The following is a 25,137-nucleotide window of genomic DNA, read 5'->3' as shown; positions in this document are numbered from 1 at the left end:
TGTATCGAGCGACTCCCGGTACATGGCTGCTAGTTGAGCTGATATTGAGTCTCTCGTCTCGTGGAGTACCCTTGGATGAATGCTGTCAGGTCCAGCGGCTGAGGAGGTCTTGATCTGGGCGAGCTTCTGTTTTACCAGGTCCTCTGAGATGTCAACGTCCTCTACTACTGGTCCCCTGTACGCGTCCCCGGCGTGCGGCATCGGCCGAAGGTCATCCTCGATGCAGACCGAGCTGAAGAATGCGTTCAGCACCGCGGTCTTCTCTTCGTCGTTTACTGTAAGCTGACCTGAGTCTGTGCGGAGGTTCTCAACGCCGGCCCTGCTCTTGGTTCTTGAGGCCGAGTACCGCCAGAACGCCTTTGGGTTTGCCTTCAGGTCAGCCGCCAGCTTCCTCTCCAGTTCCTTCCTTAGATTGCGGGTGAGCCGTCTCAGGTCGTTGCTACATCGCTTGTAACGTGCGAGGCAGATGTCATCCATGGATTGGGTGTACTGGATCCACAACTTCCGCTTCAGCTTTTTCAATCGCATAGCTTCCCTGTCCATATAGATATTGCGTCTCTTATTAGTTGGGCAAGACCTGGGGATACACTGAGTCGTCAGAAGATCCAACGTCCTTTTGAAGTACTCGTATCTGGTGCGCGGGTCCGGAGGATCGGGCACTTCCCAGACAGTCTCCCTGATCCGATCATTCAGGAGCGCATAGTTCCCTTTGTTGAGGTTCAGCCGGGGCTCCCTTGGTTCTCTTCCCTGGTCATAGTGCACGGTCTCAAACCTCAGTACCACATGGTCGCTGTGTCCTATGGGTGGGTGGTAGACAAGGTTTTTGACTAGCCCCTCCTCGTTACTCAGGATAATGTCCAATCCGCTAGACCTGTTGCCTTCCCTGTATCGTGTGTCCTTGGTGACATGTTGTGTGAAGCCACAGTCTTGCAGCCCTTCCATAAATTGGTGTGTATGATGGCCCTCAGGGGCAGTGGAGTAGCTGTGAGTCCAGTCGATTTGGGGGTAGTTGATGTCCCCAGCAATCAACACTTGGGTGTTTCTTTCAGATGTGCAGCTAGTGATGAGCTCCAGTAACTCAGACGTAGAAGACGGTCCGTGGGCAGATGGGCTACGGTAAATACATCCCATGAGGAGGCGATTTGGGTTTCGCAGAGGGATCTCCAGCCACAGATGCTCGATTTGATTGCAGCCTGGGAAAGAGCGCTTGGTAGTCCTGATAGAAGTTTTGACGAATATGCCAATCCCTCTGTACCCACTGCTGCCAAGGTTCTCCTTTCCTGGATCGAAGTTCAAGTAAAGATTATATCCCAGAATAGCAAGGACTGCAGGTGAAATGGGGTGAATCTGTGCCTTTGGAATTATCTCTGTCAAGAGGATTATGTCTGGCTCATCGTTTACCAGGGCCATACAGAGGTCATCCCGTTTGTTAATAAATTGGTCTATGTTTGTGTAGAGGACCTTGAGTTTGCTTGACCTCTGCCTTCCTTCCTTATCTAGTCAATGCTGGTTGGGTGCCCCAGCGCCTGGCGCAATGGGCTCAGTGGAAGGTTCCGCTCTTGTCTGGGATGCCGCCAGCTGAGCGGTGTTAGTTGGCAGCCTGGTCTCAGTCCCATTCCTTGGGACTCCTGCATCTGGTCCGCTTGCTGGGAGATGTGTGCTCACAGGTCGGGAGTGACGTCTTTCAACTGGGACTGGGACAATCCTGCCTTGTCTAATGTGGATGTGCTCCTCCCCAGATGCTTTTCTCCTGGCCAGTTCTTGCCTCAGAGCGCGTGCTTTCTCTCGTTCTTGCCAGGTCAGGTCTGGGGTGATGTACACATTGCCCCACTCCACAGTTGTTCTTAGGGTGGCTGCTGACCTCAGGATGTTTGTTCTGTCTTCCATGGTGGCAAGGGTCACCAGCAGCAGTCTAGGCTTGTTCTCCATCTTCTTTCCGATGCGGAATGAGTTTGTACATTTCACGACCAGCTTCATCCCCTCTTTTATCATGCTTACAAACTTCACCTCATCACTTTTCTTGTCTGGTTGGGCTGTGGTGTCTGTTTCAGGCAGGTTATGTACAATGACGTTCATTTTGCGCCTTTCTTTGTCCTGCAGCTCGTCTAGAACCCCCGCAATCTCTTCCCTGTTCCTTTGTACTGGCACTGTCACCTGTGGCAGCTTGCTTATTTTCTCTGTCACTTCCTTCACAACTTCTGTGCTTAACCCCTTTAGAGCCTCTGCATATGTTTGCTGCTTCGCTTTGTCTTCTGTTGTAACAGCGTCCATCTTGTCCAACACCTTGCACTGGACTGCAAACATTTTCTCCTGGTTCCTCACAGACTCCAAGATTGTTGCAGAGTTGTGCCGCATGATGTTCTCTAGCTTATCCATTCTTTGATCAATTCGGGCAAGATCGTCCTTGGTTGTGTTTGATGCCATGGGTTGCGTCTTATCATGCAGCCATTTCGTACAGTTTGTGCAGAGCCACACCAGTGTGCCATGCCACTTGTTCAGTGCAGACAATGCACCCTTTGACAAGCCTTGGCATTTGCTGTGGTACCATCCAGAACACTTTTCACATTCAACAGCTCCTTCACCGTCTTTGACCTCCTTGTTGCATACCGTCTTTCCTGGACCACCCCTGCAAACTGTTAGTCCCCTCGGGTCCTCCCCATCTTGATCAGCGTCGAAACGCGACCCCGACCCCGGGTCAGGGCTCGTGTTGTTGGACCGAGTCCCCCACGGTCTGTAGGCATCACTATCCAGCCTCCTTATTTCAGGGGTTTTGTTCCCATTCAGTTCCTGTGATGAGCTTGAGCTACCATCCCTCGTCTCCCCGGGGCCCCGGTTGGGTTCCAGTGGGACTTGGCCCCCCTCCACTGTCTCAGCCCCCGGGGGCTTCTTATCATTTCTAGTTTTCTTACCTCTAGTTTCCTGTTTTGTCACGCCTGATTCATTCGCGCCGCCGTCATGCACTTGATTATCCGTATTATACGTGCTGCTCAGAGATTCAGACGTATCACTCACAGTTTGCGGTGTTTGCGGCATATTCGGTGTGCCGGACGCCGCCTGGGACGCCGCAGTCGCCCGGCGTTCGGTGTTGGCGTTGGTATTCGTCAGACTGGATACAGATTCACTTTCGCGAATTTCGCTTGCCGCAGCCTTTTTCAGTGGAGGTGACCTTGTTAGTCTCATGATGGCCTGTTATTGATTTTCGATGTAGCTTCTTTCAGCTAGGTGTTGAGATATGTGTGTAACGTGGTGAGAAATGTGTCTGCGGGAGCTCGACTGGACACGTCCACCCCGGTCGAAAGCGCGACGCACACTGAAATATTTTTTTGAAAATAATTTTGAAAATATTTTTGGTGGATATTGATCAGAAAAGAGTGTTCTTTCGATCTGGGGTAAATTTTTAGCCATAAGTCGACGTTATCAATACATTATGACGGTGCAAAAGTGAGCATGAACGTAACACGTCCAACCCTCAATTTGTAAGCGTTTAACCCGGCGGCCGCTGGGCCTCCGCGCCACCCGCCGCACAGTGGGCCAGGCGCTTCAAAAAAGCGGAATTAAATCAATGAGCACAGCTGCGGTGCCAAAAATGATTCGTTACAGGGTAAAATATCATGCTAAAGCCGAATCCGATATCCATTTTCAAATTTGATTGGTTACGCTAGGTCACTGACCTATGACGTCATTATTTAATTTCTGCGCTGCACATATGCCTGGGACAGGCGGGCACTATGCCGCATTGGCCGCGCGTTTGCAGTCTTTTCGTGGTTTCAAGCGTTCAAACATGTGATATGATGTTGGTCCCATGCATTAGGGTGGGTGTAAAGGTCACCTGAAGGTCAGGTCAGGTCATTGACCTTCGATGACCTCGGTTCACTTTTTCGAGTTTTACATGTTTTTGGGCTAGTTTTTGGAGCTGAATTCGAATTTAGGAACCATTTGAACATTTACGAAGTAGTTTTGGTGCCTTCGTAACATGTTACGAAGCTGTCAGAGGCGGGTTGACACCTACTACGAATACCCGGCAGGATCCATACTGGTTGACCTGACCTGAGCTGACCCGACCTGGCCTAAATGCATGAAGCCATCATCTGTGATCAAAACTAACATGATATTCGTGATCAGCATCCCGAAAAACCCCTTAGCAGCCACACTATACGACGTTCTAACAGGTCCCGACTTTCGGCCATTGACCTGACCTCAGAGGTCACCATTTGACCTATGACCTTAAAACCGGGTACCGTTGGCTTTGTCTCGTGACGACCTACACGATGGTTTTTTCCGCGAGGCTCTAGCTCAATTAGGGGCCAAACGCGAGGAGGGTCGCATCCCCCTGTGCCGTCGAGGGATGCAAAACGGCCTATGCCGGCGAGGGTTAAACCCTTATTTGTCCATTTCGCGCAAAAATGCGCAAAATATTTGCATTGGGCAGCAAGCTATACACCTTGAGGAAAGTCAGGCAGCAAATATCTTCGTGTTGTTCGGTGACGTTTTCTTTATATCCTTATATAAATTCATTGCGTCGTTGCACTACCACGGTTCCGAACAGGCACTGTAAACCCCACCGCTACTAGTAAGCATGAAATAGTTCCCGGGAACTTGAGTACGAGAAACATGCGCAGAAATACTTGCTGTTTTTTTAAAGCTATTTTGTACGGAATAACTTTAATAATTTTACGCTGAGAGCTTTTGAATCGGGGGAACGGAATATGGTACACAGCAGTCATTTCCATCTCCAGTCGGTAAGTCCTACTTTGCGACGTTATAGCATTATCTGCCTTGACATTGGGGAAAGGAAACTTGCTTATTCGGAAACTTTGGACATTTTTACAATACTCTATCCCATAATTACAGGAATTTCACCGAAGTTGATTTTCGACTTAACCCTCGCCGGCCGAGGGGGGGCGGGTGCCGCCCCCCCCATAGGGTTTTTTCGCGATAGCTCCAAACACGCTGGCGATAGAGAGCTGAAACTTGGCATACCTGACCTTTGATCCAAGCCGCATCTTTTGACACCAACCGCATTTTTGGGTCAGGTCAGGTCACTGACCTATGACGTCATAAGTGAACCTCTGCACGGTCTTCAGATGTCGCAACTTCGCAACGCCCTCACTGCCAGAGGAGATGTCACAGGGAAATGAAACTTGCAGGATCTAGTATCCATTATGAGTCTCACAACTTGTATATCTCGGATTTTTCCTAAAGGTCATATGAGGTCAGGTCATTTTCGTGACCTCACCATTATAAGTCAATGGGGAAAAATTCAAACTGCTATTCTGGCGCCGGGAACGATCTCCCACCATCTCAATCACACAGAATCGTAATTTGATGCACTCCTTGCAAGGTTAGATGCGTCACTTTTGCAATGTTGACCTTGCGTGACGTCATTTATGACGTCATCAAGGTCATATTAGTTTTTCGTCAATAACTCTTGATCAAATTGAGCTAGCGAGTCGGGGAAGCCACCAATGGACTCAGGAAGACCTGCCGAATCGAATGATATGCGACATGACCCCTTTCGACCAACTTCGTGACCTTAGGGTGCTGACCTGACCTTGACCTGAGGTCAACACCCCAAGTTGACCTGACCCGAACAAAAAGTATATCATTCGACGCGCCTGAGCGAGGCGAACATGATGCTGCCAAAATCGCGGCGCTGCGGCCGTTTTTTGCGAAGTTATTCACCAAAAACTAAACCGTACCTTGGGGCACTTGACCTGACCTCAGAGGTCACCGGTTGACCTAGGACCTTAAAATCGGGTACCAATCTCTGCGTCTCGTAACGGCGCACACGCTCGTTTTTTCCGCGACGCGCTAGCTCCACCAGGGGCGAAACGGCGAGGGGGGGGTCGTACCCGCCCCCCCCTCGGCCGGCGCGTATGTAGAAAACCAATAGGTCCGGCGAGGGTTAATTCCGCTTTTTTGATGCGCCTGGCCCACTGTGCGCCGGCCGCTGGGGGGGGGGGCATAAAGTTGCCCCCCCCTTTACTTCTGCGACGATATCGTCGCAACGCGAAGAGATAGAGAAGCGAAACTTTGCACACATCTTCCTGAATACCTAGCCGAGGGTGTGTCCAAATTTGGTGTCGATCCCATTTGAAATGACGTCACAGTGACGTCATAAGTGAAATTATAGATTTGCGACTCTCATATTCCTCACGATACATCACATATATGGGACCGAATATAAAGGGCCGATTATTGGTCAGAAACTAGATAAGAGTGTAGTAAGATGTTTTAGGATGACAGCAGGTGCTGTCTAGTTCATTTACAGTAGAGTTTCATGCTCAGCGTCATCAGAAACGGTCCATGTCGGAAAACGACAAAACTTTATGACGTCACTGTGACGTCATCTTAGGTGCTACAACCACCAAACTTTCCTCAAACATTGCCTAGGTATTCATTTGAAGCTATGCCAAGTTTCACGTTCGTAGCTCATCAGGTTTCGGAGATATTTCACAAAACGTAAAGGGGGGGGGGCAACTTTATGCCCCCCCCAGCGGCTCGTGGGTTAATTATGAAGATGTGCAAGTGAATGGCCAAAAATATATATATTCTGAAGAGGCCAGATCCTCTTTTAGTCCGTGAAATGCACCCCGTGTCATTCGAGTGCATAGTTTTCAAATGCCAACGTTTTTCCTGAAATGTGTAAAAAATGCCCGTTTTCTCGAGATTAGAGGCTATTTCTTTGCACGTGGTACATACCTAAGAAAAAAACTTATTGCATACGATAGGCACATCTCTTCTGTATCCATCAGTGAAAACCACATGTCGCTGCGACTTACGGTTACCGAGATATAAGCTCGGGAAAGGAGCGCTGCAGGCCCGATTTTCGCCCGTTGGCGGTTTTCGCCGGTCACGTGCTAAGCCTATGGGAGCACCCTTTTGCACGTGCCGACGGCGCACCCCTGGCCCGATCACGCCCAAATTTTAATCCAAAGGCCGCCCACGCCCACAGATTCGGCATGCCAAATTTCAAGTCGCTACGCAGCGCCGTTCTCGCGCAATTAGACATAATAGGCATGACACACGGATGGATGGAGAACGCACGGACGACTTATAATTCATAATATAGATAGATATATACAGGTTTGATTGAATATGACAGCTAGTTGAGCGTTGATGATCTTCTATTTGGTACTTTCTAGCAGTCGAAATACTTTTCTTTCTTCATCACACAATCTTGACAGCACATCACGGGTATTTATTTGCAACGTTTCACTCATTCGATGAGCATCATCAGGCATATGTGTAATACAAGATATACATACGAATAATACGATGATCACAAGTAAATAAAAAGTATGCGGAGTCATATGTTAAAACAATATTCGTATTCGGCGTTCGATTATAAATGTACAGGTCGATGTTAACGTTAGGGTGTGAAAAGAATGCGTTTATGTCATCAGCGTGTTGTTTTTAATGACACAAGAACACGTTCGGATGTTTTAGGAGACACTTCGTAGACACAAGTACAAAAACATGCATATCGAACACTCAAAAACTCACAAATCCAAAACGACAAACCACATACCATGCTTTTCGGCCACTGTCCCGGGACAGGTACTAGCGGGCACCGAGGGGGCCCCTTCAAAGAGCTGAAGTTTTCCCCGAGCGTTTACCTGCCGATTTATGGTGGGATCGCAGTCCCGTATGAAAACTGCTTCAAGTACTTGCAGTTTATGTGGGATCGTACATCGGCTCAGAATTTTTGTGTTCATCACCATATCTTCGCGGGTAAGTGGCATGGCGTGATGGTCACGAAGGTGTCTTTTTGGGCCCCCGTCCTGTAAATGCATCGTGATTCTGCGTCCCAGTGTCGTCCGTGTGTGACCGATATAGTAACAGTTGAGCTGGCGCGCGCAGTCGCCGTGGGTGCAAGTGTACTGATATACCACATTGGTCTGTTTTAGAAGGGACGAGTCATGACTGAGGTTGTTCTTCATCACGAGACCAGATACCTTAGGACTTTTGTAAAAAATCGTGAGCCTGAGTTTATCCTCGGCATTCGCTGGGTCACAGTTCCGGTCGATAATGTCACGTAGTACTCGTTCGTCTGTTTTGTACGCATCGTGCATTTGGTTTTCATAGAATAGGTTGTAGATATTGCCTTTAGCCTGGTCACATGTCGGGGTTTGCGGAGCATGGTACTTAGAGAGGATGCGCTGAATTTCAGCATCAATGATCCTCTGACTGTAGTTGTTGCTGACGAGTAGTGTCTGATCCTATCAAGCTCCTGGTGGACAAGCTCCCATGAAGAAGAATGCTTAACAGCGCGGTAAATGTAGGCACTTATAACACTCTTCTTATACCGGTCGGGACATTCGCTTAAACCATTCAAGCAGAGGCCTAGGGCGGTTGGTTTCCGATAGACCGTGGTGTTAAAAGTAGCAGAAGGTGCATGGATGTTTACATCAAGGAACGCAAGCCTGCCATTCTCACCCAGTTCGGTAGTGAATGCGAGCACCGAGTTCCGTTCGAGCCCCTCCTTTAGGTCTTCAAGCGCTTTTTCATCACTGACATCGACAAATATCGACACATAAACTGCAAGTACTTGCAAACTGCAAGTACTGCAAGAAATCGACACATAAACTGCAAGTACTTGAAGCAGTTTTCATACGGGACTGCGATCCCACCATAAATCGGCAGGTAAACGCTCGGGGAAAACTTCAGCTCTTTGAAGGGGCCCCCTCGGTGCCCGCTAGTACCTGTCCCGGGACAGTGGCCGAAAAGCATGGTATGTGGTTTGTCATATTCATATTCATATTCATATTCATATATTTAACGAATCATTCCACGTGTGTGGCTTATTGTGCGATCCGTGTTAGGTTCAGTAACATCAGTAAGTACATGTGCAACAAAGAACAGAGAACGAGTGACCAGAGACAAAGACGAAATTGACGACTAGACGATACAAATTTCAGGGCAGTGCATGTTCATCGAGCATAGCCGTGAGACGGGCACGGGTGCGAGAAGACCTAAGTTGTTGCGGCAGGCGGTTCCAAGTTGCGGCCGCTCTGTAGGAGAAACTTCGCCGCGACATACTGAGGCGAAAACCAGGTAACTCAAGTACCCCCGTACTGCTGGTGCGCGTCGTTCGCGCACTGACATCAGCCCGGTACGAAAACAGTGCGCGGGTGGCAGTAGGAGCGCGGGGGTCATTCAAGGCCCGGTGTATGGCCATACAGTCGCGACGGCTAACTAACTCTGAGACAGTGCGCCAGCCTAATGCTGTTAGAATCGGAGATATATGGTCGCTACGCCGCGCTCCCGTGACGATCCTCGCAGCGAAATTTAGAGCTTTCTGCACGCGGCCCAGACGGTTTGCGGTGGCTCCTCCCCAGACGGAAAGACAGTAAAGGATTAAGGGGAACACATGTGCCTGGATAAGTAGTTGACGGGCATCAGCATTTAAATGATGGCGGATTTTGTGTAGACAAAAAAGAAAGGAGTTGCACTTTTTAACAACGGTGGATATATGAGCTTCCCATGTTAGATTGCTATCGATGGTAACTCCAAGGATTTTAACGGACGAGGAGGGCTTTAGAATGAAGTCATGAAAGTTCAGATGAAAGGATGTTGTCTTCTTGAGAGAATTGGGGGTACCTATTAGCAAGAGAGTGGTCTTTGAGGGGTTCATTTTTAGTGAATTTGCAGTAAAGTAAGACTGAACGGCTAGGAGAGAGTTCTCCTGGCGTGATTTAAGAGATGATAGGTCGTCTGGATGTGCTGAGTCAAGTAGCTGGGTGTCATCGGCGTAAGATACCAAACGACCGTGGGGGAGATAGGATGGAAGGTCGTTTGTAAAGATGCTAAAGAGAATCGGACCAATGAGGGATCCTTGTGGGACCCCATGGGATAGAGGAAGGAAAAGAGAGCCGCCCCTCACCAACTGTCGTCGCCCTACAAGATAGCTTTTGAACCAGGTCGGGTCAACACCGTACCACTGGAGTTTCATCAGGAGCACACTGTGATCAACACTGTCGAAAGCCTTGCTTAAATCCAATGACGTGATTGCTACCACATGTCCATCATCGACTCGTCGCGAAGTCCACTCAGTCACATCAAGGACGGCGTCCTCGGTCGAGTGGCACGGCCTGTAAGCGTATTGTGAGGGAGAAAACAAATCACATTTGACAAAATACGCGGAGAGCTGTGCACACACTGCTTTTTCACACAGTTTCGAGAGAACTGGTAGAATGGAAATAGGCCGAAAGTTGTTCGCGACATGGCGCGGTCCTGACTTATGGATTGGTACCACTAATGCCATTTTCCAAGCGGCCGGGAAGACACGGTTGACAATCGACGCATTGATGACATGAAGTAGATGTGGTCCTAGAACGGCAAAACAGTTTTTAATAGCAATCAATGGTACACCATCGACACCGACGGCTTTTGAAGAGGATAGTTCATTCAGATATTTGGAAAGCTCGGGAAGTGTCACAGGATGTAGGATCAGGTTTGTGGAGATGACACGGGGCGGCTTGTGTGAGATATCAGGCATGTCGTTGCCAATATGACGCTCCTTCAGCTCTGTGGCAATGCGGGGACCAACCGAGGCGAAGTCGCGGTTGAATTCGTCGGCTTTTTCAGTCCCTAAAGGTTCGGAGGAGCTGTCAGTCCCTGGGCGTATGGCGAAGTTTCGAATGTTCCTCCAAAAATTTTTTCGGTCCGATAGCATTGAAGAACACAAGTAATCCCGCTTGGATTTGGCAAGAAGACGCTTGACACGGTTTCGAAGGTGGCGGTACGTTGACAGATCAGACTCTGCACCAGATGCACGCCAGATTGTAAAAGCACGGTCCCGCTCGTCCATGATCTCTCGCAGTTCCGGGTTATTTTCAACCCAAGGACAGTGTGGACGGCGCGGCGTCACAGTTTTAGTTGGACAGTAAATATCAATAGCGCTGAGCCATACTTTCATGAATTCCTCTAATTTGCTTTCGATCCCCTCCGCCCGATATAGAGGTTGCCAGTCGGCCTGTAACAGATGCAGACACAGCGCGTCCCAGTTAACTTTTCGCCAGGGGCGGATCTGAAAAGACTGGCGCGGTGATTTATGACGACGGAGTGGAACGCGGGCCAAGATAGTCATATGGTCGGCTATGGGCACCGGAGGTATTGTTACCGAGCATTCCGAAATTGTCGTTTTGGATTTGTGAGTTTTTGAGTGTTCGATATGCATGTATTTGTACTTGTGTCTACGAAGTGTCTCCTAAAACATCCGAACGTGTTCTTGTGTCATTAAAAACAACACGCTGATGACATAAACGCATTCTTTTCACACCCTAACGTTAACATCGACCTGTACATTTATAATCGAACGCCGAATACGAATATTGTTTTAACATATGACTCCGCATACTTTTTATTTACTTGTGATCATCGTATTATTCGTATGTATATCTTGTATTACACATATGCCTGATGATGCTCATCGAATGAGTGAAACGTTGCAAATAAATACCCGTGATGTGCTGGCAAGATTGTGTGATGAAGAAAGAAAAGTATTTCGACTGCTAGAAAGTACCAAAAAGAAGATCATCAACGCTCAACTAGCTGTCATATTCAATCAAACCTGTATATCAGAGAATCTGCTCCCTAACTTTACATATATATATATATATATATATATATATATATATATATATATATATATATATATATATATATATATATATATATATATATATATGCAACAAACTTATGCCAGATTAAATATAGCGAACAAACTAATAAGTGACGTTTCGACTTTTTATTGCTAAAGTCTGCCTCGGAAGTTAACTCTGGCAAGCCATATCTGCTTATGGCGCAGCAAAGACAAAACAAGGCGAATCGCAAAATACACATCTACACACAACGAGCAGAAACAAGCATGGTCCTCCGGTTTCCTGGAAATTCAATTTCGGCTGTATCCACCAGGTGCAAACTACCCCACCTAGCCCTATGCATCAGCAATAAAATACGGTGGATATATCATTAATTTACCGCACCATCGTCGGTACAGTCAACGGGCGCAAATCACACAGTCGACAGACAGCCCGCAGTACACCCGTGCTCTGCGGCACAGCCTACTTGTCAGGCAGCCACTAAGGATTTATGATTAAAATGCTGTACCATCGTCAGTACAGGCATTGGGCGTAAACAACACAGTCAACAGGCAGCCCGCAGTACACCCGTGCTCTGCGGCACAGCCTACTTGTCAGGCAGGCACCAGAATACCTGACAAGAGCCCTCGATCTGACGTTTCTAAGTACTATAGCGAACTGTTTTGAAACAGAATAATGCGATAAACTGCCTTAGCGATCCGACTATATTCTTTAGCCACAGAGTAAACATTTGGCGAAAACGGTGCTGGAGCGGGCTACAACAGGCCCTCTACGTACTATCTAGTAGCGGCACAAATTAGAGGCATCTTCGAGAGGTAAGACGTCAATCACTGTCCTCTAAAGCCGGCCGTACATTGCAAGGCCCCACGCACCCAACGGTGCAACCTAAGATGGGTGACTGCGGGGACGCGCCAAGCCTAGACACGTCCCCACAGGCACCCATGGAAGACCCATGGAAGACCCATTAGAGAGATGAGATGGGTGGGGTTACTGGGAACACAGAGGGACAGTGAGGGAGAGAATGTAAGAAGGGAGGGTTAGGTATACTCTAACCGGCTGCCCGGTGCAGGTACGTTTTGGTCCGACGTCGCAGTCTTCCATGGGTGCCTGTGGGGACGTGTCTAGGTTTGGCGCGTCCCCGCAGTCACCCATCTTAGGTTGCACCGTTGGGTGCGTGGGGCCTTGCAATGTACGGCCGGCTTTAGAGGACAGTGATTGACGTCTTACCTCTCGAAGATGCCTCTAATTTGTGCCGCTACTAGATAGTACGTAGAGGGCCTGTTGTAGCCCGCTCCAGCACCGTTTTCGCCAAATGTTTACTCTGTGGCTAAAGAATATAGTCGGATCGCTAAGGCAGTTTATCGCATTATTCTGTTTCAAAACAGTTCGCTATAGTACTTAGAAACGTCAGATCGAGGGCTCTTGTCAGGTATTCTGGTGCCTGCCTGACAAGTAGGCTGTGCCGCAGAGCACGGGTGTACTGCGGGCTGCCTGTTGACTGTGTTGTTTACGCCCAATGCCTGTACTGACGATGGTACAGCATTTTAATCATAAATCCTTAGTGGCTGCCTGACAAGTAGGCTGTGCCGCAGAGCACGGGTGTACTGCGGGCTGTCTGTCGACTGTGTGATTTGCGCCCGTTGACTGTACCGACGATGGTGCGGTAAATTAATGATATATCCACCGTATTTTATTGCTGATGCATAGGGCTAGGTGGGGTAGTTTGCACCTGGTGGATACAGCCGAAATTGAATTTCCAGGAAACCGGAGGACCATGCTTGTTTCTGCTCGTTGTGTGTAGATGTGTACTTTGCGATTCGCCTTGTTTTGTCTTTGCTGCGCCAGAAGCAGATATGGCCGATATGGCTTGCCAGAGTTAACTTCTGAGGCAGACTTTAGCAATAAAAAGTCGAAACGTCACTTATTAGTTTGTTCGCTATATATATATATATATATATATATATATATATATATATATATATATATATATATATATATTTATATATATATATATATATATATATATATATATATATATATATATATATATATATATATATATATATATATATATATATATATATATATAAAATCAATCTTACCTGGTCATTAGGAGAGCACCTTACAGCTATTGAAGACAAGCGTTCAATAATTCTTTCAGGTTATAAAAAAGGAATAATACCTATGTAAAGGCAGTTAAAGCCTTCATAAAATATTATCAAATAACCCCTAGATGTATTTCTGGATTTTCGGCAAGTCCACACACATAGTAAAAACTGGCGCACTTATGTTCTAACTGGTGTGTGAGTGAACGCTAACAGAAAATACTGATAAACGAAGCCAATGGAATTAGATAATATAGTCAAAATTGATGTGAAAATGATCAATAACACGCCAAAAATTGAATTGGTTCTTTAGTTTACCAAAGAGAAACAAAAGAGATAAGCTTTCGACAACACTGTCATCATCAGGTCTGTCGATCCATCCAAGCGATTAAAGGAATTAGATAATAAGGGAGCGTGAACCGTACTTACGGTTCATTCACATAACGTTGTAAATCCTGAACATAACTTTTTTCACGAGTTGTTGACTTTACAAATAAAATGACGTCTTTTTCAAAAAATGTCAAAATTTGATATTAAATCTATTCTTGTGTTTGAGAGCAGTTTTTTACTGAAAGACCCTTATATTTAATAATCATAATTTTCAATGGCTATTTGTAGAAAAACGAAAATAAATAATTCCTTCTTCTTTGTTATTGACGTTATCAAAACTCCAATAAACTTTTAAATTAAAAGAGGCAATTGTGGGTCACACGTCCTTGGTGATTTGGCGCAGCTTGAAGAAAAATGGAAAATCAAATTTGAAAAAATCAAATGTTTCTCTTTGTTGGATGCTCACTAGTGTTTTGATGCCTTGCTTATCAAATTAGTTTGAACTTTGAGACTTGCTCAGAAGGTTGCTTCAAGCCTGGCATATCACACCCCAGAAAATAGGCAAGGTAAGAAAGATAACTATCAGGACAATCACTGTTTGACAGTTCATCAACTTCAGTTCTGAGTTTCATTTTCCATAACATTGATAATGAAAAGTACCAGAGTCTGCTGTTCTGTCCCTCTACCATGCTTCAGGATTTGGTGGCATTAGATGTCTACACTGCTTCTATTCTGGTTCGCTGTTTATATCTTCCGTTCATGTAGGTACCTACCCATCTTGCAAGGGCTTGTGTAGGCATGCTTCATCAGCTTGAGAATCTATAGCCCATTGCAATGTGCTTTTGTCTGTATGTTTTAACTAAAATCAACTTATTATATAATATTTGATTTCATTTCATTAAAAGTATCCACGGCCGGCTGACGGCTGGCTGCCCACAGTTTGCCACGGCTGTGGGCGGCTGTGGCTGTGGAGCCACGGCTGTGGGGCGGCTAGGCTGTGGAAAATTGCAGCCGTGCAGAACTCTACAACACATTTCTTGAAATGCCTGTGAAGTTACGGTGAAAATCCGACCTTTGACCTTACCTGTGCCGTCATCGGTTTGACCTAGGTCAATGAAATTGGGTCACAAGGTAGTTCCCCGGTGGGGCTATCGAACGCCGTTTGAATTTTGAAAATCCCCCTACGAGTGGTAGGGTCCCCCGATAGCCCTACGGGGCGTGGGTTAACTTCCTAACACTGACGTTTTTTTATCATATAAGTATGGGGTTAACCAAAATTCAGCATCTTCCGAGTTCAAACAATCACCTGTAAGGCTAGAACATTAACACGCGCACCGACGGGGGGGAGGCGGATATCCGCCCCCCCTCCTGAGGTTTTTAACGAATAGCGGGAAAACCGCGGCGCTAAGCGCCGCGAAATTTGGTACGACTATTCTCTCATCAATTTTACACATGGTGTGCAAGTTTGAACCTCCTAACTTTTAAGGTCAGGTCACCAGGTCACTTTGAATGACCCAGCCTCAAGTCACTTTTTTTGCAACTTTGTCACCGTGCCAGAGCTACAGTAGATGTCGGAGGCCTTTGAAAGTCGCAGGATGTTATAAGGTCATTAGTAGCTACAATGTGTATATCTCGGAATTTTGATATCTATGATCTAAGGTCAGGTCAATTTCTCGACCTCCCCATTATAAGTCAACGGGGGAAAAATCAACTCCTTGTTTTTACCACTAAACCGGGTCGGAATGGCCCCATCATAGGCGTAGGAACAGGGGGGGGCCAAGTGGGCAAGTGCCCACCCACTTTTCGAGGTGGGGGGGGGGGCCAACCATGTGTTTTGGCCCACCCACTTTTTACTCGAGGCCCCTCGTCTCGATTTGAGAGAACGTCGTCACCTTCAAGAATAAACAAACTCGGTAAAAATAAGTTCCACGAATCCCCACGCACGGACTCCAAGGGGCCCTGATGGATCCAAGGAGGCCCTCTGTTCATACTTGTCAGTCGAAGCCCTGAGACTGATGGCCTGAGAGGCCCTAGTGGATCTGAGGAGGCCCCAATATCCACACTGGTCTGGGGAGGTCCCTGACACTGGCTGTCTGGGAGGCCCCTCTATCCACACTAGTCGGAGGTCTGAGACTGGTGGTCTGGGAGGCCCCTCCATCCACACTAGTCAGAATAGGCCCCTGACACTGGCGGTCTAGCCGAGGCCCCCTACCCTCACTAGTCAGAGGAGGCCCCTCTATCCTCAATAGTCAGAAGAGGCCCTTGAGACTGATGGTCTGTGAGGCCTATCCACCTACACTGTAGCCAGAGGAGGCCCCTGAGACTGATGACCTGAGAGTCATAATATAATATCAGTCATATAATCACACCAGGCAGAAGAGGCCCATGAGACTGATGGACTGAGAGGCCCTTCTATTCATACTAGCCACAGGAGACCCCCAAAATTTCGGTCTGGGAGGTCCCTCAATCCGGCACCAGTCAGAAGAGTCCCCTGAGACTGATGGCCTGGGAAGCCCTTATATTCACACTAGGCAGAGGAGGCCCCTGAGACTGATGGTATGAGAGGCCCTCATATTCACACCAGTCAGAAGAGGCCCCCGAGGCTGATGGCTGTGAGGCCCTTCTGTTCATATAACTGGCCATTGGAGGCCCCTGAAACCGGTGGTCTGGGAGGGCCCTCTATCCACACTAGCCAGAAGAGGCCCCTGAGACCGATGGTCTGAGAGGCTCTTATATTCATACTGGCCACAAGAGGCCCCTGAGACTGATAGTCAGAGAGGTCCACTCCTAATGAATCTGAGGGGGCCCTCTTTCCACATTTACACTTTTCTAGGGAGGCCCCTGAGACTGATGGTCTGAGAGGCCCTTTTATTTATACTGTCCACAGGAGCCCCCTGAGATTAATGGTCTGAGAGGCTCTTCTATTTATACTAACCAGAGGAGGCCCCTAGGATTGATGGTCTAACAGGCCCTTCTATTTATACTAGCCAGAGGAGGCCCATGAGACTGATGGTCTGAGAGGCCCTTCTATTCAAACTAGGCAGATGAGGCCCCTGAGAATGATAGTCCGAAGAGCCATGCGGCGGCAACTGGCCGTGGCCATATTTCGGCTCGGTAGGGCCCCACAGAGCTCATGAGAGCACCTCAAGGGCTCCTAAGTAGACACGCTTATCCCCATAAGGGTGCCACGCCGGCTTCTGAAGGCTCCTTGTAGGTATCTAAGGGCCCTTTCCGGCCTCTAACGGCTCCACCCGCCTGTGATGGCTCCACACCAGTGTTTATGAGCGCAACACAGCGGCGCCTTTGAGAGTCATACTAGTGTCTCTAAGGGCCCTATATCGGTGGCTCTGGTGGCCCCACACCGGTGCCCCCCCCCACAGAGTCTGTGGGCCACCACACCTGTGAATCTCAAGGCTCTATAGGTACATCTGAAGGACCCACACCGACACCTCTGAGGGCCCCACACCAGTATCTCGGAGCTCTGAAGGCCCCACACCGGTGACTCTGAGGACTCACCGGCTCCTGAGAGCACCATGTTGATGTCTAACGGCTCCACACTGAAGGCACCACATAAGCTTTCACTGAGCTCTGATGTCCATGTACCGGCCTCTGAGGGATTTTTTTTTTTAATTCGTGCCTCCCTCCAACGGGCTCTTGTATGTCCCAATTATAGGAGGGCTCCATCTCCTCCCGGCAACTGTACCCCACCCCCCAGGCTACGGCTGAAGTGGGAGCCTACCCCACACCTGGTGACACAGCCGGGGACGACGCCCGCGGAACGGGCGGAACCGGGAATCGAACCCGAATCCGGCACCGCCCGCACCGCGGGTCGACGCCTTAACCAACTGCGCCACCAGGGCCACCAGGGATTTAAGCCAGCGCATTCATAGCTCCACACCAGCAATTGTAAGGGCTTCACACTGAAGTATCTGAGGGTTCCACACCGGTGTCTCTAAGGGCCACATACCGGCATCTCTGAGGGCCCCATACCGGCGTCTCCGAGGGTCCACATCTGGCGGGCACCCATCAGCGACTGAAGGTCCCACACTGTCGACCCCGAGAGCCCCATCTGCGTCTGGGAGCACCATCCCAGTAAACATGACGACGTCGGCCCAACGTCGGTTCAACCTCGGCCCGACATCGGCTGGACGTCGGATATGCCCGCATGTTCCGACGTCCAGCCGAAGTTCAGCCGACGTCGAGCCGACGTCGGGCCGAGATCGTTTGGCGAGGTTGACGAGATCGTTTGTCGTTGGACCGACGGGGCCGACGTCGGCATGTTTATTGGGACACCGCGCCAAAAATATCGACCGGCGGCGGGATTCGAGCCCCCAAACGCCGACGTCGGCATGTTTACTGGGACAACACGCCAAAAGCATCATCCGGCGATGGGATTCGAACCCAGTGTCACTCGAACGCGAGGTTAGTGCGCTAACCACTACACCACGCAGCCAGCTAACAAATTTGGTTTGTTTTGTTGGGTTACGCCCTTTCGGTCTGACAAGACCATTTCAGAGCCGGAAGGATCATAGGATGGAGACATTGGTCTTCTTGGCGAGCACCCTGGGTCCAGTTCATATAGAGTCCCTGGTCCCATTGCTGTTGCGTGACACTTATTGGAAAGGGCGACCCCACAATGGATTCATACCTATAGCCACTCTTACACACCTGCACCAACGTTTCCCAAAGTGTCCCTTTGATAAGTGGCACTTTGGCAAAGTGACACTTGCCGACTGGCCTTTCTATATGAACTGGGCCCGGCCCTGGTGAGTTGCCGGGGCTGAGCCTGACCAAAGGATAGGCCGAGCAGCCCCCAAGCACTCACCGCACCCGGCTACGGGCGAGCTCGGCTTACGGGCAATCCCAAATGGGATAAAGTTTCCCGTCCAGTCCGGATCAGGGGGTTGCGGCGTGGAGGAAGATTTGAGTTTCCTGAGGATATTTTGAATACAGAAGCTCTTTATGAAACATGAAACATGTATTTTATATTATTTTAACGGTCAAAACAGCGGCCGATGTCGGTCCGACGTCGCCCCGAAGTCACCCGACGTCGGCTGGACCTCAGCAATTGATCTCGGTCCGACGTCGGCCCGACGTCGGCTGGACCTCGGCTGGACGTCGGAACATGCGGGCATATCAGACATCCAGCCGACGTCGTGCCGAGGTTGGACCGACGTCGGGCCGACGTCGGCATGCCGATGCCGAGTTGCCGACGTCACCCCGACGTCGGCCGACGTTGGGCCGACGTCGGGCCGACGTCGGCATGTTTACTGGGATATTGTATGCGACAACGGGGCGACTGTGGGACATATAGGGATGTATCTGATGACTATACATAGGCGCTTATATGCCAAAGAGGGCGCCTATGAAGCTAATTGGGGCACCTGGGAAACGAGGAAGACATTTGTGTAAGGGTTTTCAGGGGTCATGCGCCGTTTGCGGTAAATAGATTCTGAAAAAAAAAAATCGGAGGGGAATAAGTTTAAAAAATGTTGCGGACTTTCCGCATTGTTCGCTTAAGCGGTTACTACGCCCCTGGGTACGTCTGCCCGATCTCAGAAGCTAGATTTGGAGGTCATACTTGAAAGCAGCCAGCAGGACGAGGCAAAAGTTGGAGGCCCCTGAAAATAGGAGGCCCCTGGAAAAGGAGGCCCCTTGACAGGGTGGCCCACTCACTTTTCATGACGTTCCTACGCCCGTGGGCCCCATAAACCATAAATGACCTCATATACGATCAACCTTCACTACCTTGAGGTCTGTTTTGCTGTTGGGCAGCTGTAAGGTCATGTGACGTCATCAAAGGTCACCAGCGGTTTTTTTTTGCCAAGAACTCCATACAGGAACAAGATACAGCCGCGCGGATGGTCTCATTGTGTTCAGCTCGTCAAGGCGCATCGAATGATATACATGATGACCTCGAGGTCACGTGACCTGAGGTCAACCTTTGACCTTGACCTTTCGAGGTCAACATATATATCATTCGATGTGGATTGACGAGAGGATCGCGATGCTGCCCTTAGTTTGTTCCTATATTGACTAGTTCGAAAGTTATTCGAGAAAAAAACTCTCCATACCTAGCGCCGCCATTTTGACTTTTTTGACCCCTGTGACGTCATCTTTGACCTGACCTGAAAATGACCTGAGTAAAAATTGTAGACCTTGTCCGTGCGTATCCCTTGCCGTTTACCGCTTGTCGCTATCTTGCTTTGTTCTCGAGATCTCAGGGGGGGGCAGTCATCCGCCCCCCCCCCCGTCGGTACGAAGTTGGCGCAGACCCCCGTCGGTGCGCGGGTTAAAGACCAGTGAAAACAAGGTCGGGATTTGATTAACCGGATTATAAGTCGATTTTTTAATCGGGATTTGATAAGTCGGATTTTTTTGGCCAAATGCATTTTTAAGTCAAGTCAGGTCACTCATCTATCACGTCATAAATGAACAGTCCTAAAATGAGCTGTGTGAAACTGTCCTAAACTGTCCTAAAATGAACATTTTAGGACTGTGTGCACAGTCCTAAAATGTTCCAACTTCACAACACCCTCAGTGCAGAGCTTTCATAGGGAGTTGAAACTTACAGGACCTTATAGTGTCATCGAGAGGTCTCACAGCTTGTATAAATGTATAGCTCGGATTTTCTGAAGCGTCGCCTGAGATCAGGTCGGTCTCTCACCATTAAAAGTCAGGGGGCATATGAAAATTGCTAGTTTGGTCCGGAAATGATCTACAACTATCTCAAATTCTCAAGCACACGGAATCGTGATTTCATGCGCTCCTTGCAAGGTCTGATGCTTCTCTTTTGCTTTGTTGTTTTTGCGTGGCATCATTATCACGTTACTAAGGCTATCAGTTTTTCGTCAATAACTCCCGATCAACTAAAGCTACCGAGTCGACAAAGCGGCCCACTAATGGACATGGAAAGACCTGCCGAATCGATTGATATGCAATATGACCTCCTTTGACCAGCTTCGTGACCTGACGGGATGTGACCTGACCTTGACCCGAGGTTGATCTCATCCGAAGAAAAAGTATACCATTCGACACGCCTGAGCTAGACAAACACGATGCTGCTAAAATCGCGGATCTGCGATTATTTCTAGCGAAGTTATTTACCAAAAACCGAACCTGTGCCTTGGGCCACTTGACCTGAACTCAGAACAGAAGTCATCGGCTGACCCTGGTCCTTAAACCGCGCCCCGCTGGGCTTTCCAGCCATACGCGCCCTGCTGGGGGGGGGGGGGCAGATTCTGCCCCCCCTGTCAAACTTCCGAACCGATGGTCGTAGAAAGACGGGAAAAACGGCAATCGAAAGCTCTCAACAAGGCGGATCTAAAGAGCCCATTTTTTTCTTAAGTAGGTCAGAGGTCAGGTCAAGGTCAGGTCAAGGGTACAAAATGCAAGTTTCTACAGTATCGGCCTTGCACCGTAGTTGCCGAAGAATGGACTGAGACTGATTGCCCAAAACGTGTTCTTAGACTACCAAGACAATATTCGTTGCAAACAATGTCATTCAAAGGTCAAGGTCAAGGTCAGGTCAGGTCAGGTCAGGTCAGGTCACCAAAAACAAAATATAGAAAAGGGCATGTGCGACACATGTTTTATGGGTCATTTTACTCATAGAATTCAATAGGCACACTCAATAAGTGATATGGACCACCTCTGGATGAAATTGGGGTCGAGGTCAGGTCAAGGTCAGGTCAAGTGAAGTCAAATTTTGAAGTTGGTTGTTAAGGCCTAAAAAGGTGTCTATTCGATGCAGTTGTTCACGGCGAATTGAATGGTGCTATTTTTGTTTCCGTACGAGGCCTAGAACTTCAAAAAAATCATTTTTCAAAATTTTTGTGTGTCGTGACGTCATAACATTTTAAAAAACTCCCACATTTTTGAACCGATTCTTCTAAAAATTGGTATGCAGGTGCACATAGACCACTCCTCTGACATATATTCCGGTTTTTTTGATACCCAAAAAATTTTGGATTTTATAATTATTTTTCAAAAAAAGTCAGTTTTTTGAAAAAAAAAATTGGGCCAAAATCCAAAATTTTCAAATAACCGAGATAGCCATTTGATAGACACAGTAGAATCACGTGTAACCTTTTTTGTTACGTCTTGATTCCTTTAAAAATGAAGATTTTAGCGGCGTTTGAAATTTTGCCGTTTTTTAGGCGAAAATGGCGAACATGACGTCACTAAAACGTCAATTTCTCAAAAAAAAATTCCGACGGATTTCGCTCAAATTTTCAGGGATCGTGTCAAATCGATGTATGATAAGGTACTGAGAGTTTCACGTCGCTGGCGTAATGCGTTTAGAAGTTATTAGCGAAAAACGGGAGGGGGGCAGATTTTGCCCCCCCCCGCCCTCCCAGCGTGGCGGGGCGCGGGTTAAAATCGGAGACCAATCGCTGAATTTCATAACGACGCACACGATCGTTTCTTTCGTGAGGCTCTAGCTCAATTAGGGGCGAATCGGCGAAGGGAGTTGTTCCCTCACTTTCAACCCCCCAACGCCCCTCGGTATTCAGAAAACCTGAAGGTCCGGTGAGGGTTAAAACGTTGCTCCTGAACAAGGAAGAAATGTAAAAGTCAAAGCTCTATAGACGTCCTGTAAAAGTGACCATAATAAATAAATTGATTAGAGCTAAGATGCTTTTTAAACGACTTCCTCATATAAAATCGGGTGCTGGGACCAATCTTATAAACGCTTTAGAATGGACAGGGCGTCACTGGCTAAAGTTTGGGTACAGAAAACGGCTATTAATGCAAAATGATTTTCATGCATTTCAGTCAATTGTATTTTCACTGTCCCAGTGGCCGAGCTAAAAAAGCTCGGTAGTGTTTTGCATCTTTTACGCCCTAAGAAACTACACCATCTATTGAAGTGGGCGGGCTTATTTGAATGGGAGGGCGCATTACGCACCAATCGTGTGCTTTCGTTTCTTTTGGACTGTATTTTACCACATCCACTGCTGGTATCACTATTAATATTATCTAATGCCGTGAATACAACACCATTCCATTTATAACCCGCGCACCGACGGGGGTCTGCGCCAACTTCGCACCGACGCACAGTGTGGCCAAACACCAGTTTAGCGCGAATTAAATCCCAGCGCTGCTCGGATCCGTTGAAAATGGTTCCCTGGTTTCAAAATTGACACTTAAACCTATGTGAGACCTTTTACGATGCATTATAAATGCTTGCCGACATATAATGGCATAGTTCCGCCTCAAAAAGTCAGGAAAACTAGCTTACGACGGGTGATGTGCCTACCAGGCCAGGGCTGTGAAGTCGATGGAGTTACTCCGACTCCGACTACGGCTTTCAAAAGTCAATTTCAACTCTGACTCCGGGCAAAACTGTCGACTTATACGATCGACTCGGACTCGGACTCCGCAGCCATGGCAAGTCCACGCAGTCGATGTATTTTCGGTGACTCAGACTACGAGTCTTGGTCCGAATCGATTCCGATTCCGACTCTGACTGCAGGGTCAGAACTGACGACTTCGAACGACTCCGACTCTGATTACGAAATCCTGGAATTTAACCGCAAATAAGAGGCATAAAATTGTGGGTCCCAGCAATAATGGGCATGTTAGGAGGAGGAATCATTTATAAGATTCCCATCATTTCTCTGGTAAATTCTTATGATTGTCCAAAGTTTGCTTGAAAAAAAAAAATCAACATCTAATTATGTTTCTGTGTGAATGTTCCTGGTGAAGCACATGAATCGATAGATGGTTGCTGAAATACACGCACCGATAGGACTGAACCTCAGCAATGGGAGTAAAAACAAAGACTTACACCATAAGCACCTTCATGTCATTAACCCTCGCCCGTATTGGTGTTTTGCTAGCCGCGAACGTAGGTCGGGTCAGGTCAGTTCAGGCCAACCAGTCCTGCCGGGTATTCATAATTGACAGGTGTCAACCGCCAGTGACAGCTTCGTTGCATGTTACGAAGGCACCAAAACTTCTTCCAAAATGTTCAAATGGTTACTAAATTCGAAATCAGCTCCAAAAACTAGCCTGGAAGCATGTAAAACTAAAAAGGGTGAACCGAGGTCATCAAAGGTCATTGAACTGACCTGACCTTCAAGTGATCTTGACACCGACCATAATGCATGGGACCAACATAATAATATCAAATGTTTAGACGCTTGAAACCACGAAAAGACTGCATACGCGCGGCTAATGCAAGCAAACATACGCCCAATCGCGCTTCCGGCCAAACATGGTCTCGAGAAATAGGTCACAGGTCAAAGGTCATTGGGGTCAGGGTCGTGAAATTTAATGGGTAGGTGTAAAATTGATAAACTCGAGGGCACTGAAAGTTTCGTCGCGATCGGACGCTTTTTACATGAGCTTTTTGCGAAAAACCGAGAGGGGTCCTTCGACCCCCACCCTCACCCCTATATGGGCGAGGGTTGAAAAATTATTAAGATTTATTCATTGGCGACCGTATTCTGCAATATAACAAGTCAGAAATACAGCGGTTGAGCCATCCGCGTAACGTTACGGAGCCGCCGCCGCGCCCACCCTGTAGCCGGACCTCCCCGGGCGGGCCAACCCGATACGTTCAAAGCTGAGCCAAAGGCCGGGGGCAGGTTGGGGCAGGGTTTTTTGAATGGATCATGTCCAGAAAAGTGTGGCGAATCTTCTCATGGTAGATTTGGCGTGGAGTTTTTTGGCCATTTTCTTATATCTCTACGTTTTTAAGATGGACAGTGTTTTCAGGGGATGTTTGAAAAGGTCATTTTCAAATGAGCATAACTCATCGGTTAGTCCAAGGATACCTATAGAATTCGGGTATACTATCAAATATAGGCTCAGTAGTCATATGCCACTCCAATTATTTCCAAACCTTTCCGACAATTACGCCAAAATATGTTGTAAACATGACGCGGGTTTTCGACGATTTCAGCACAGCCGGGACCGGCATTGCGTATGTCCACTTTAGCTAGCTTTTTGGACACCGAAAGGAAGACATTGAACCAAAGTATTGTGATATTAACATACTTTGGACAATTTCCTATCGACTGATAGTTATAAAAAGTCAAAATTCCAAAATTCGTTTTTTGATTAAATTCGCGCTAATCTGGCGTTTG

At 47.9% G+C, this 25,137-nt stretch overlaps 1 protein-coding gene across 1 annotated transcript in view; it reads left to right on the top strand.

Annotated features, from left to right (window-relative positions):
* Positions 1-10,021: 10,021 nt before the first annotated feature.
* Positions 10,022-25,137, top strand: part of LOC122379601 — a 58,243-nt gene continuing 43,127 nt past the window's right edge. Inside the window, exon 1 of the mRNA XM_043361935.1 lies at positions 10,022-10,096. Within this exon, the coding sequence (XP_043217870.1) occupies positions 10,022-10,096 (75 nt within the window). The remainder of the gene's footprint in view (positions 10,097-25,137) is intronic.

Source organism: Amphibalanus amphitrite, unplaced genomic scaffold (genome assembly GCF_019059575.1).
Source record: "Amphibalanus amphitrite isolate SeventyFive unplaced genomic scaffold, NRLGWU_Aamphi_draft 000008F_arrow, whole genome shotgun sequence".
Classification (NCBI taxonomy): Eukaryota; Metazoa; Arthropoda; class Thecostraca; order Balanomorpha; family Balanidae; genus Amphibalanus; species Amphibalanus amphitrite.
This window is presented reverse-complemented; position numbering and strand designations above follow the sequence as displayed.